The sequence below is a fragment of the Artemia sp. Qi Xiang Cuo genome, chromosome 7, assembly GCF_049724085.1.
Source record: "Artemia sp. Qi Xiang Cuo chromosome 7, ASM4972408v1, whole genome shotgun sequence".
Taxonomy (NCBI): domain Eukaryota; kingdom Metazoa; phylum Arthropoda; class Branchiopoda; order Anostraca; family Artemiidae; genus Artemia; species Artemia sp. Qi Xiang Cuo.
This window is the reverse complement of record NC_142800.1, coordinates 44,857,663-44,871,193: the sequence shown is the minus strand read 5'-3', so window position 1 is coordinate 44,871,193 and position 13,531 is coordinate 44,857,663. Positions and strand designations below refer to the sequence as shown.

The 13,531-nt window shown below is 33.6% G+C and overlaps 1 protein-coding gene across 5 annotated transcripts in view; it reads left to right on the top strand.

Moving 5' to 3' along the window:
• The window catches only part of LOC148950321 (uncharacterized), an 84,113-nt gene that overhangs the window by 2,021 nt on the left and 68,561 nt on the right, over nucleotides 1-13,531 (top strand). The window contains exons 2-6 of one of the 5 annotated variants that reach the window (XR_016142001.1): nucleotides 2,129-2,278; nucleotides 2,843-2,957; nucleotides 4,005-4,094; nucleotides 6,127-6,245; nucleotides 8,854-9,095. Coding sequence is in view for 2 of the 5 variants with exons in the window: in XM_089092300.1 (XP_088948426.1) it covers nucleotides 2,129-2,659 (531 nt within the window). In the remaining 3 variants the exon portion in view is untranslated. Of the gene's footprint in view, nucleotides 1-2,128; nucleotides 2,771-2,842; nucleotides 2,993-3,974; nucleotides 4,095-6,126; nucleotides 6,246-8,853; nucleotides 9,096-13,531 lie in introns of those variants that run through there. The other 4 variants (XR_016142000.1, XM_089092301.1, XR_016142002.1 and 1 more) reach the window with 4 other exon arrangements.

The window sequence follows — 13,531 nt, the reverse complement described above, 5'->3', positions numbered from 1 at the left end:
GGTTATTATGGTTTGATTCTAAAATGTTATGCCATGCACATATTAATTCTTTGAAATCCATAATCATTCAGAGACTTTGTGTTCTAAACAGATTTGCTGGAAGTAAATGGGGATGCCACCCTAAAGTAGTTGGGAAGAGACAAGTTGAAATCATTCAATTTTGCAAAGATATCTGACCAATAACACAGCCTGGATAGCCATAAGTCATTTGGAAGAAAAGCAGCAAGTTCACGTTTTTGTTTGGTTAAGAACATTTCAATTCCATCTTTTAATAATAATAATAATAATAATCTTTTTAAACTTTGGACTCTTGACAACCATCTTACTTCTGCATGAAATAATTAAGTTGTATAGACGGAATCCATATCTTTACAGATTTGAAAATAAGTGACTGTTAAGGGCATGGCTCTTAGTACAATTTATGATCTTAACTCATTCTGAAGCACATTGTTCAATTATGGTGCTAATTTTTTTGCTGCAAGGGCCTCTTGGTGAACAAGGCAGTGAGTAAAAGTCATATGGTTATAATGAATAGCTTGAAAAAAGATTTAAAACCAATTTTTTTGTCAGTCATTGCTCTTGCACCATCTGTGCATATTCCACAGCAATTTTTCCATTCTAGACTTTCAGTCTATAAAAATCTCCTGCAACCCCATGATTTTGCTACATGACGCCATTTGGGGTTGTGACCCATAGTTTAGGAAGGCCTGCTCTAGGTGCATGTTAAACTATCCCATCTTTTTTTTTTTTTTGCTTAGTGCTAAGTTTAGAGTTATCAAAATTCGTTTTTCCCAAATCCAAAATCAGTGGTGGCAGAAACTTTGTCAAGAATTAGTAGTTATTCAACCTTTCTAAAGAATCAGCATTTCATGGTTATTCTAAATACATAAAGCAATGTGAGTTTGAAATCAAGTATCAAAAGTTGTCGACTATAAGTACTTATAAAGCAAGAATTTGTATTGATGAAGAGAATAAGAAAAGTTTTTTACTTCTCAGGGTGGCTGTTAATACTGATGTTGTTTTTTGACTTAATAAATATTTCTCTCCAAGGTAATTTCAAATATATACCATTTAGTAAAGTAAGCACTTTTAGAGTAAATTACCATCATGTTGGTAACTTCATTGTCCACCAATACTGAGATGATAATTATAAAAGAAGGTTGAATTAAACATTAAAGCATTCTTAGAAAAATCTTTAGTTTTCTAGAGACTTTTATCTCTTTTCTGACTTTGTATAAGATTACTCTGCTTGAAGCAAATGGGTAAGTACCTTAGATGAAGAGGACAGTATTTCTAGATTTGTAGGCCATTTCTAACCCTAACATGTCCTCACAGAGTTGTTGCCAGATCCACTTGTAATTTGGTTGGCAGGCACCTATAATCAAATCTACTTTCTCCATGAAGTTTTACCAACTAGCCTTTACATCCCAGGCTCTGGCAGGCTTTGAAAGTATCTTAGTTTGGAGAATTCCCAACTCTTACAATGAGCTCTCTTAAAACCTGAACTGTAAGAGTATGGAATCCTTTAATTTCTGGGGATAGTCTTAGTAACTACTACGTGACCAATATTCTAAGCATATTGGGGTACTTTCATGGAGAAGGTATATGGGGCTCAGGGGTAAGTTTTGCATATTAGAATCTGTCCCCTCAGCCACATGTTGTAAGCACATTTGGCTGTTTAAGTGTAAAAGTTTGAGAAGGGGGTATGTCTGTGAAAATAATGATTTTTATGTCCTATTGATCAGCCCAAGGTATTTGTCTTCTGTGGAAATCTGTGGTTTGGCATAATCTGTTAAGTTTGAATTATAAATTAAGATGTAAATAGTGTAATTTGCTATGTTGCAACTTATTTTTATGCACTTAACTCCCTAGAAACTATGGGAGTTGTGCTACAAAATCTTCGCCCCTGATACAAAAGGCTATCTAAGTCACATGGCTAGGCAATGGGACCCTTTTTGTTGTTTGACTAATACTATTTTATGTATCTGGTTTTTCTTTTTTAAGTTCATTTGTGATGTGTATATGTTGTATCCTTGGAAGAATCCATCTTCTGCTCCTTGGATTGTCTCATTTCTTAGTTGATAAGATTTAAAATTGTCCAATTAAAACTCAGTTACTTTCTTTTTAGATGGTTTGTCAAAATGTATATGGTGAAGCTGAGGTGAAAGACTACAGAGTGTCAGCTACAGAAGAATTAAATAGATGGTCAAATAAGTTAGCAGCATATACCTCACAGCTGAGGAGGGATAGAAGAGAAAACCTTCAAAGGCTGACAGTTGTAAGTTGTGCACTGAAGCAATGTAGAAATACCCTTAAAGCCAAATATGAAGAAAGACAAAGAAGATTGGCATCAGTCAGATCCACTTTACTAACCCAGTTGATACCTATTGCGCCTAGTTTTAATGAAAGCAATGTATCAGTTTCTTTGGCTGATTCTATGAGGGAAAGTAGGAGAAAGAGGGCTATTTACAGGTTTGAACTTGAGGACTTTCAACTTGAAAAGTGTTTTGGTAATTGCTCTGCTGAGAGTGGTTGTAAAGATTGTAGTAGAAAATCGGTTTTTGAAAATTTTTCTGTCTTAATTGATCCTAAATCACCTAAAAATATATCTTCTGTAGATTTGTGTATATTTGATAAAGTTTGTAATGATAGTTCTTGAAAGAGGCATTCTGTAGTCGATACAATGGATGAGCTTGATAGGTTTCTTAGATGTCCAGAGAGTAAAATTAGAAAGTTGTAATTGTTATTTAGTTCTATTTTCTTATGTCAATTTTTGTAATGTGATAAATACAATTGATATTTTTATACATTTATGATTTTTACTAATTACCTTCAACTTCAGGAATGATTTGCATCACTTTTGGGCTTGGCTGAGGAACCGAGAGATGAATTCTTGCTGATTGGCATTGGGGCCTTCTGTCTTCCGTTCAGATCCTGCTACCTGTTTTATGTCCATGGTAGTAATTTAATATATTTTAATGTGGGGATTGGTTGAAATTCTATTTTACTGCTTTGTTTCTACTTAAGATTATATTATTCAACATAATCTTGGGTAGAAAAAAAACATGTGACACAAATGGCACATTGCTTAAAATGTCTCAAAATTTAGATTTAAAAAAATCAATATAATATCTTTAGCATTGTGTCATTTTTTGGCTGGAATTTTGAAAACAATGGAGGTGGATATGATAGTAATCTAACTTGTTTAAAAAAAAGAAAATTTCTAACACTATAAGGAAAATACCTCTGTAGTCCTTTATGCTATGATGAAATTTTTATTCCTGCTTAGACTTATTGTGATATTTGAGTCAAGAAATACGTTACAGCTTTTGCAGTCCCTGCTAATATAGCAAACATGACTTAAAATGTATTGCTAAAATACAGTTTAAAATTTGTCTTTATTCTCCAAATGCTGTTTGTTAAAAAAGTATACGAATTTCGAAAGAATTTGAAGTTAATATTTGAAATAGTGGGCAAGTTTTAAGACTAAATAAGCTTTCAAATAACAATTCTGGATTTTAATTCCACTGTGACTTCATTATATTTTACTAGGAGTGGAAAACACAATAAGTATTATTTTAAGTTAAAATCCATTAAGTACAGCTGATATTAAAGAGGACAACCCCCTCTCCTTCTGCGCTTTTTCAAGAGTTTGTTTGCTTAAAATATTTTGAGCTGTAGTATTTCTGAAAGACTTCAATATATGAACTGCAGTACTCATCTGTCACATAGAGGCCCCTAACTAATTCTTCAATTTTATTTGCTAAAAATCAATGTAAGGCAAATGGGGTTCATTAATTTGCTGAAATAGATGCTCTTATCCTAAATTTCCTGTTAAAAAATGAATGAAATCAAACTCAAAAACAAAGAACACAGAAATGAAATTTTAAATCTGTAGCCAAACAAAGAGAAAGAAATTGTGTTTTTTTTAAACTTTTTCATATGTTTGTAAATAAATTGTATAGATTAGTGGTAAGCACATCTAGCTGATTTACTTTTTACAGAAAACGCTACTTGAGGCTGAATCAGCTTCCTCACGGTTATCCATGCTTATTGACTGCAAGATGTGATCATGTCACCTTCTCGTCATCTCTGTAAGTTATATTAACGGCTAATCCTCCCTGTTGGATTTCTTGTCTAATGTTTTTTATGTCAACGATGTATCCAGATCTTCAATGAAATCGCTAAAACAAAACAAAATTTTTTTTGTTAAATTGGAAAAATGGTAAAACGTTAAATCATTCATTTTGTATTCTTGTAGTACGTAATGTGCTGAAATTCCATATAATACTGATGAAAGTCCTTATGTTTTATGTTTAATTGAATCAAAACGCTGTTAGCCAAATGTTTGTTATTGTGTTGGAATATGGCTACTTAAAAATCGATTGGGAAAATCAACTAATTAAAAGGCACACATCTCTGATCAGGCAGGGTATTTCTATAAACAATTAAAAAAAGAAGGTTTCTGTATAGTAAGATATAGTCTTTTTCTATTAATTGTTGGTAGCAAAACTAAGAAGAAGATACGTTGACTGTTGCTTGATTTTGATTGACAACAAGGACAAAAAGATAAATTTGAAATCAGGATTGTGAATTTGCCTGTTTCAAAAATAGTTAGCAATGCATTCGTATTCTGCTATTTGCTTTTTACTTAAATCATGTGTTTTATTAATCCGTCGCCATCCTATATAAATACTCGTTGATGCATTAAGGATTTATTTATAGGTTTCTCGCTTTTGCTGTCTGAATCCTGACCAGCTAAGTTTCTTTAGTCAAAATTCACTATTTCTTCTGTCAACTAAGATAATGACCAATGGCCGGGAGGAGGTACACGTCTGATTAAATATAAACTAGTAAAATAAAATCCTGCTTTTTCTGGGTATTGGGAATATATCTAGAAACATTTCTTGTTCTCTCTTGAAAATTGGAGCTTGGTTTAAAGTCCTTAGGAAGAACAAAGTGGAGGCTTTTCCTTTATAATTTTACTGTAAAAAATAAAATGAGTTTAACAATGCTATGTGGGATGTCTTGACTTTTACCTTGATTTTGGCTTGGCTGATGTGTATTCTAGCTCAGAAAAGAAAACACAATAGTTCCAGCACATCTGTGCTTGCCAAAGACAGACTCGAATTTCTACTTTAAAAAAAGGGTAAATATTCTAAGAGAAAGGGTTGTCTGATTTATCAGTTCAGTCCAATTTAAAGTTAAGCAAGATTTTAAAACAATCATTTATCTTCCGCATGAGCTTCAAAAAGTCCTTGCAAACTTATGTTGAATAATCTAGTTTTTATATTCCCAGCTAATTAAACCAAACTTTACCAGAAAGCTTATGCAAATCACCACATGAGCGCCCATAGGCTGAATTCTAGGGGGGGTCTTACCTTGTCTAATTGACACTTTTAGTGCTATATAATAGAAATCTCAAAACAAAAATATAAAAAATAGGGCAGCATCGTTCAGCTTGGATGGGGCTGGAGCCCCCTTATGGGTGCCCATGAATCACCATATAGTAAATATAGTGACACTTCGAGCTTGGTTTTTGGCAGCCTTCTTTTATTTTGCCATTTGTTATTAAGTTATGTGTTGATTCCGCCCAAAACTGGTTCATTGATAGTTGTTGATTCAAAGAATCTGCCGAGAGGAAAATGAAAAAAGTTTTGCCTGATAGTACTGTGGGATGACTTCATTACAGAGGTGCGAACTGCAAAGCTGTTGGTAAACTTCTTAGAGGCGATTTGAATATTTTGGCTGAATCTTTTTAGATTCTGACGATTAAAGACGCACGGTCCTATTTTATGGCATCCTCTATGCCACAACTAAAGCCAAATCTTAGCCTTAACCATATTTATTTTTTTAAAAGCCTGAACTTGACTGTATCCTCATTTGATTTCTAAGACTAAAGTTAAACTCACGTGCACACATTTAGTCACCTATAGTATTTGGCGGCGTGTAGTAGTGAATAGTTTTTATTGTGAGTGAGCATGAATGAAATCTAAAATAAATGTAGTTTTTGCTTATTATGGTGTGAAACGAAACAGTTATTTCCTCAATTTTTGTCTTTCCTTTTCATTATCACCAATAATGTCAATTATCTTGCACCTTCTGTTGAAATTTATATTTGTACAGAACAAAAACACACATGAAGGTGTTGATCATTTCATTTGGAAGGAATATAGCCCCGCTTTTCTGCTCGTTTGTCATTCATCACGAATATTACAGCACCAATGGAATGAAACATGGTCCAGGTATGGTTTAAAAATTGGCTACTAGCTTACTTGTTTTTTTTTTTTAGATATTCAAGAGTGATCTCAGGTTAAAGAAAGTGTTGTGATTGAAAAGTAAATTGTATATAACGGTCTTTGAAATACCTGTCAATACATTGTATGAAGAAAAGATACAAATCGGGAGGTATAATGAGCAAAATTCCTTACATATTCTTGTGATTGCCAAAAAAATGGAGAAGGGATCAGACCAGTTTGGTTAAAATAGACCAAACCTTCAACCAGAATACGATGTGATTCAGATTAGATCCCGTTTTTTCGCAGGATCTACCACTCTTAGGCTTCCCAGGCACTTCTGGATATCGCAAATCTTCTTTATTGCTATTTTAAAAAAAAAACAAGTAATAAATAATTCCTGCAACACTAAAAATTTACTTCGTCTTGAAAGCCTAATATTTATTTAAACTTTTTATTTAAAAGAATTCTTTCTTGGCTATTTAAGCTTTTAAAAAATCGCCATGTATTTTTATATTCTCTATGGGGAATTTCAATTTTATATGCTTTTAACATAATATGTGTGTGGGGGGGGGGGCTATTGACTGACGGTAGCTGAACAACAACTTAGATAGGCCTTATGGACAATTTTGAATTGTTCACGAATGGAACACAACAGAAAGTATTTCCAAAATGTGTTGGAAGAGATCACGTAAGATACTACTATTACTTCGTTATGTACGAAACGCGGCAAGTTTGGCTTTCCTATGTCTGTGGCTCCAAAGTTCGTCTGATATTTGCTCGTTAAATTTAACTGCTTAAGGCTATTTAAACTAAGAAGCTCTTTACTTCTTCAATGAGAGAGCAACATAGCGTCTAAAGATAGCTAGAAAAGCAACTATAGGAACTAAAGGACTAGGCACACGTAGCTGATTTCGGGAAGCGATTTCAGCAAGGGTATATTCCACGTCGAGTGATTATAATTAATGACGCTAAAAGGCGGGGCTTAGTGACGTTTTTCGGTGATTAATCATCATTAATTACGATTGTTTTACGATAATCATTAAGTACGATTAATTACATGCCTAAAGCTCTTAAGCTCAAGTACATTCCTTGTCTAGAACGTAATTAATGATGACTAATCACCGAAAAACCGTCACTAAGTCCCGCCTCTTCGCGTCATTAATTAAAATCACTCGAAGTGGAATACACCCTTGCTGAAATCGGTTCCCGAAATCAGCTACGTGTGCCTAGCCCTTAAGCGATTAGTTTTCTGGTAAACCGGAGATTATTCTATAATAGGGAATATATTTTAATCGAGAGATGAGACAAAAAAGGCCTGTCGGTAATTACCATTGCTTGAAAGTGTGTGATTTACCATGAGGTTCAGTACCTGGTCATGAATTTATTTGTCTTGGTTACTTTTTCGTTTACTATTCCTGTGTTTTTTTTTGTTTTTTTTTGTTTATGTTTTCAGTAGCTCAATAAAAATTTACAGATAGCTAGTCATTTTTGTGAAGAATATACCAACTTCCAAAGGTTGGTGTTAACAGAGCAGGCAAGATTTAGAATTCGTTCGAAACATAGACATTAACTTAGTAAGAATTAATAAAACGTCACATATATTCATAGTGAAAAGGAAAAAAAAGTTTAGAACAGCTTGATGGTCTTCATTGACACAAGCTACAAGCTGTAGATATCCACTCGGTTATTGAAAATATCGACGGGGACACTTCCATGAATCGTTTTCCTTCTGTTTGGCAAAGTAAATTCAAAATTTTGCTGCATCCTTTCTACTAGATTTTTTTTCTACAGAACCCCCTTATTTTCTAGATTTTACCCTTGATTATTTCAATGTTTTGTAATTCTAAAATATTTAAATCTTTGAGGAAGGTTAATCTGGATAGAATCAGCAACTTACAATTGGACGTTTGAGTGGGAGTTCATTGTATTCGTGACGCAACTTATTAGTCAGCTTAGATTGGCTTTTAAAAGCATTTGTCTCACTGAATCAGGGGCGTCTAAATGGCAACTGTCTAAGGTGCGTGTGGGCTGAAATAAATACATGTCTAATTTGGCTTTACAAAACTGCGAAGTATTTTTAGGCATAACAGCTCTTTGAAGTGCATTGTAAAATTTTGGATGATTGTAAAATTTGAGGTTTTCTTTAAATAGCATGTTAAAATTTTAAGTGCGGATTAAATTAACATTTAATCGATGTTTTTGTTTTTGCTAAGAAGAATAATTGGAGGCTGCGTAACAAAAATCTGTAATTGAGGGTGCTCAAGACACGTCTCCTACTCACTCGACAGACAGTACCAAGTGAGCTATGACGGCATGACTTCTCAGGCATACCATCGTAGCCTAAGTTTAGGCTCTACTGACACCCTTGATAATAAACGTCTTGATTTTATTCCAAGCTGTATTAACGAGTAAAATTCGAAAAGGAAACCCTTTCCACAATTGAAAAAAGTAAAATGTGTTGTTGAACCGAAAAAAATAGTTCTAGTTTTTGGCAGTTTAGGGAAACACAGAACATTCATTTACTTTTTTATGTATGTGTGTGTTAGTACAGTTTCACGAAATAAAGGTTGTAATTTCTGTTGAGTTCACACAAATCTTTGCTTAAATATCCTAGTTTTAAGAAGATGGACTGCGGCCTAGTTGGATTTCCTTGCATCGAAGCATTGGAAATAAAATGGACTTCTCAAGATTTTGTGTACCACCCAAATTAAAGAAGAAATGAAGTACTTTCTGAGACTGCTGTATAGTGTCAGTGCAACTACATGACAAGATACCATTTGTTAATTTGTTTGTCAGATATGGTGAAATAGACATGAATGGTAATTATCGTTTACACAATATATTCTTGTTCTCTAATCCTTACGACTTTTGGATGACAATGAACGGCATTATCGCCTTAGTTTGAACTGTCAAATCCCCCCTCCCCCCCCACTATCGTTTCCTAGCCATAATCAGGATATTTTGCAGTTTTAGATTTTTCTTATATTTCAGTAGCCATTTACGAGAAGAAAATGAATCTTATTGAAGGAATTTTAATGCTTTTCCTATCACATGTGTCTTATCGCATAAAAAAACGTGTTCAGAGATAATGATGATTAGGAAGTGAACTAATTGGTGTCACTGCTGAAATTGAACACTGTCAGTTAAAATGCATGACTGTATATTGTCAGAATGTAGTCTAATAGATAATTAAGCGATGAAATGCCATTTTTATGAAATTAATTAAAAAAAACTTTCCGAGAAATAAGTTTTTCAAAAAAAAGTAAAGGCCATTTTAAACTTAAGGTCAGGAGATGCAAATACCTGTTAAAATTCAAACTCAAAAAAACCAGAAATTAGTACTAAAGAATGAGTGAAACCCAAAACGAAAAGAATTTGAATAAAAAAGCCTATCAAAAACATACTGAAATCAATGCCATAAATTGGTAAATATAGCTTGGAGCTATCAATTATCAGACTGAATATAAAAATATATATTAAAACAAAAACAAATATTTGGCTCTGAAATTACACATGAAACTTAAAACGAACAGAAATTGAATAAAAAGTAAATACGAACAAACATAATGTGTATACCAACGTAAAGACCAAGTAAATCTTAAAACGATTGAAACATAAATTGAATATGCAAATCAAGTTTGAATCGAATGAAAATAACTATTAACAAGAGTTTGGGTGTCGCCTCACTGCAGAAGCCTAAAACCTACTGCGTCATTGGCGCTTTACTGAAAACAATTCTTTGAAATGTTTTCACTTTTGTAACTTTAAGAAATCAAAAATTAATTAAGATTTTAGGGAATAAATATCAGCATATGTATATTAAATTGACAGTGCCCATTTTTTTTTCAGTAAACTCATTTGAATTTTTTTTCAGTAAAGTACAAATTATATTCCGGCATTTAGAAAGCATAGGGGTTTTGAACCCTACTCATATTAATTTATGCTCGTTATGAGTTTGATTCTAATATTTATTTGAATTTTTGTTCGTTTAGGGTTTCATTTATTTATTGATACTGATTTGGGGTAGTTGTATGCTTGGTAGATTATATGATAGTCTGGGCGCCAGGTGTTGAAAGTGTGAATCATACCACGACAGAATGGGGCTAATACTAGAATTAGCCTAACCTCCACCCCCTAAATTGACCAAGCGAATTCAAAAATACCAATGGCACTTGCTTGCTAGTGGTGGAACACTCCTAAACTTGATATTTTATTATATTTTGGAGGTTCATGCAAGAAAATGCAACTTCCAAATAGTTTAAGGTGCAGTATTCCGCTCAAATAGAAATGTCTAGAAGCCATAGAATGTTTTCATAACAAACTAACACGATTAGTTAGAAAAAATGGCAAGAGTTAAAAAAAATGGCAAAACTATATGAGTCTTGAACAGTCTTGGAAAGTATAAACAAAATCAAATTGAATATTAGATATATAATAATATTAACTGTTGAAAGATCCATCAGTCAAAGATTTTTTTTCACTGTATTTTTTATTTTCATTTTCAATGCTGTAAGAACTGGAAAAGAATAAATATGTAATATACGAATAATTCTTTTTCAGTAAAGCACTAATGACGCAGAAGGCTTTAGGTTTTTACAGTTAAAGAAGGGGGCAGTATCCAAATTTTGTTTGTAGTGAAACTATATTTGTCTTGACCAATCTTGAAAAGAACTAATAAATTAAACTGAATATTTGATGCATAATGATATTAATTGCTAAAAGCTCATGAGTTCAAAATTTTACTGTAATTTTTATATTTATTTTCAATTTTCAGTACAAAAGAATATATTTGTAATATAATTCATTTTCCGTAAAGCGCCAATGACGGAGTAGGTTTTAAGCTTTTGCAGTGAGGCAATACCTAAACTCTTATTTATAGTTATTTTTATTCGATTCAAACTTGATTTGCATATTCAATTTAAGTTTCACTTGTTTTAAGATTTATTTATTCATTTACATTAATATACATTGTATGTTTGTTCGCATTGATTGTTTATTTAATTTCTGTTCGTTTTAAATTTCATGTATACTTTAATAGCAAAATATTTGTTTTTGTTTTAAGCTTGATTTTCATATTCATTTTAATCATTACTCGCTTTAAGATCTATTTATTCATTTATATTATTACTTGTTATATGTTTTTTCCTATTATTATTTATTTAATTTCTGTTCGTTTTGGGTTTCATTTATTGTTTAATAGTAATTTCTGGTCGTTTTGAGTTTGAATTTTAACAGGTATTTGTATCTCCTGAGCTTAAGTTTAAAATGGCCTTTACTTTTATTTGAAAAACTTATTTTTTGGAATTTTTTTTAAAAATAATTTTTGTTCGTTTTTGATTGCAAAAAGTTTCAAGTTTTTATGGCATGGGGGGGGGGTGCTTACTGTCCGATTATTCTTGACTTTAAAAAACGGATCTAAAAACTTTCAATTTAAATTGAATGAGGCTTTTTTCAAAGTCTATAAGATTACCTCTTTGATAAAAACCTTATATATGAACAATAGACAGCTTGCATAACTTGTGGACAGCGATTGACAACAATGAATGGATTGAAAAAATAGCTCCAATAAGGGGGTTAAGACCATTTCACTTGCTGACACAAAGGGATCACGACTGTTTGGAATTGACCTTAATAGGTTTTTGTGTGCTAAACCCATTTTGCATCTATCACAGAGTATGTATTTTAACCTTGTAATTGGATAATTTTGATAGATCTCCTATGTGTTCTTCCCATACAAAACCCCTTCCCATAAAATATAACCCCCCCTTAATAAGTTATGCCCCAGGGCATAACTTACAACGCCTACCCCCGGGCCCTGGTGGGCTGTGTCGACACTGGAGTTTTTTGTTATGAGAACTTTGAACAATTTTAACAAAATGTCTTTCTCAAAATTTATCTCATGCATTTAGGGCGTGGAGGAGGGGGGGGACTGGTTACCCTCCAATCTCTTTTGACTCTTAAAAAGTGAACAAGTACTTTAAATTTTCAGTCAAATGAGCCCTCTCTAACGTTTATACGAGCATCCCTTCCATGAGAAATAATGGGAAGGATTTGGAGAATCCTTAAATTACAACCCTTGCCCTGAGGGCTGTGGGGGAGTTGTCATCCTCAAAGACCTAATTTACAGAACTTAAAACTACGTTCAATAAAATGGCTATCTCAAAATCTTGAATGTATTCGCTTGGGGAAAAGGTGGGCGTGAAAGGGGGGTCAGTTGCCCTCAAATAACTTTTGACTATTAAAAAGGGCACTAGCCCTTTGAAGTTCCAATCTAATGGGCCTTTTTTGAAGTTTCTACAACAACGCCTTCTATAAAAACCTTATATGCCCCCAGTGCATAACTTAAAACCCTTGCCCTGAGGGTTGTGGGGGATTGTCCTCCTCAAAAACATATTGTCAATCTAAAAAGCAACTACGCTGAACAAAATGGCCGTCTCAAGTTTTTGATTGGTTGTGTTTGGGGTAATGATGGGCGTGGGGAGGGGGGCGAATTGCCCTCCAAAAACTTTCGACTATTAAAAAGGGCACTATCCCTTTGAATTTCCAATCAAATTGGCATTTTTTGAAGTTTCTACAACAACGCCTTCTATTAAAACCTTATATGCCCCCAGGGCATATCTTAAAACCCTTGCCCTGAAGGTTCCGGGGGAGTGTCCTGCTCAAAAACATATTTTCTATCTAGAAATCAACTACGCTGAACAAAATGGCTATCTAAAAATTTTGATTGGATGTGTTTGGGGAAATAATGGGTGTGGGGGGGGCTAGTTGCACTCCAGTCATTTTCGACTATTAAAAAGGGTACTAGCCCTTTAATTTCCAATAGAATGAGCCTGTTTTGAAGTTTCTATGACAACGCCTTCTATAAAAACCTTATATGCCCCCAGAGCATAACTTAAAACCCTTGCCCTGAGGGTTGTGGGGGAGTGTCCTCCTCAAAAATATATCTTCTATCCGGAAATCAATTAAACTGAACAAAATGGCTATCTCAAAATTTTGATTGGATGTGTTTGGGGGAATAATGTGCGTGGGGGGGGGGCTAGTCCTCCTCCAATCACTTTCGACTATTCAAAAGGGCACTAGCTTTTTGAGTTTCCAATCAAATGAGTTTTTTTGAAGTTTCTACAACAACGCCTTCTATAAGAACCTTATATGCCCCCAGGGCATAACTTAAAATCCTTGCCCCGAGGTTTGTGGGGGAGTGTCCTCCTGAAATATATATTTTCTATCTGGAAATCAACTACGCTGAACAAAATGGTTATCTAAAAATTTTGATTGCATGTGTTTGGGGAAAT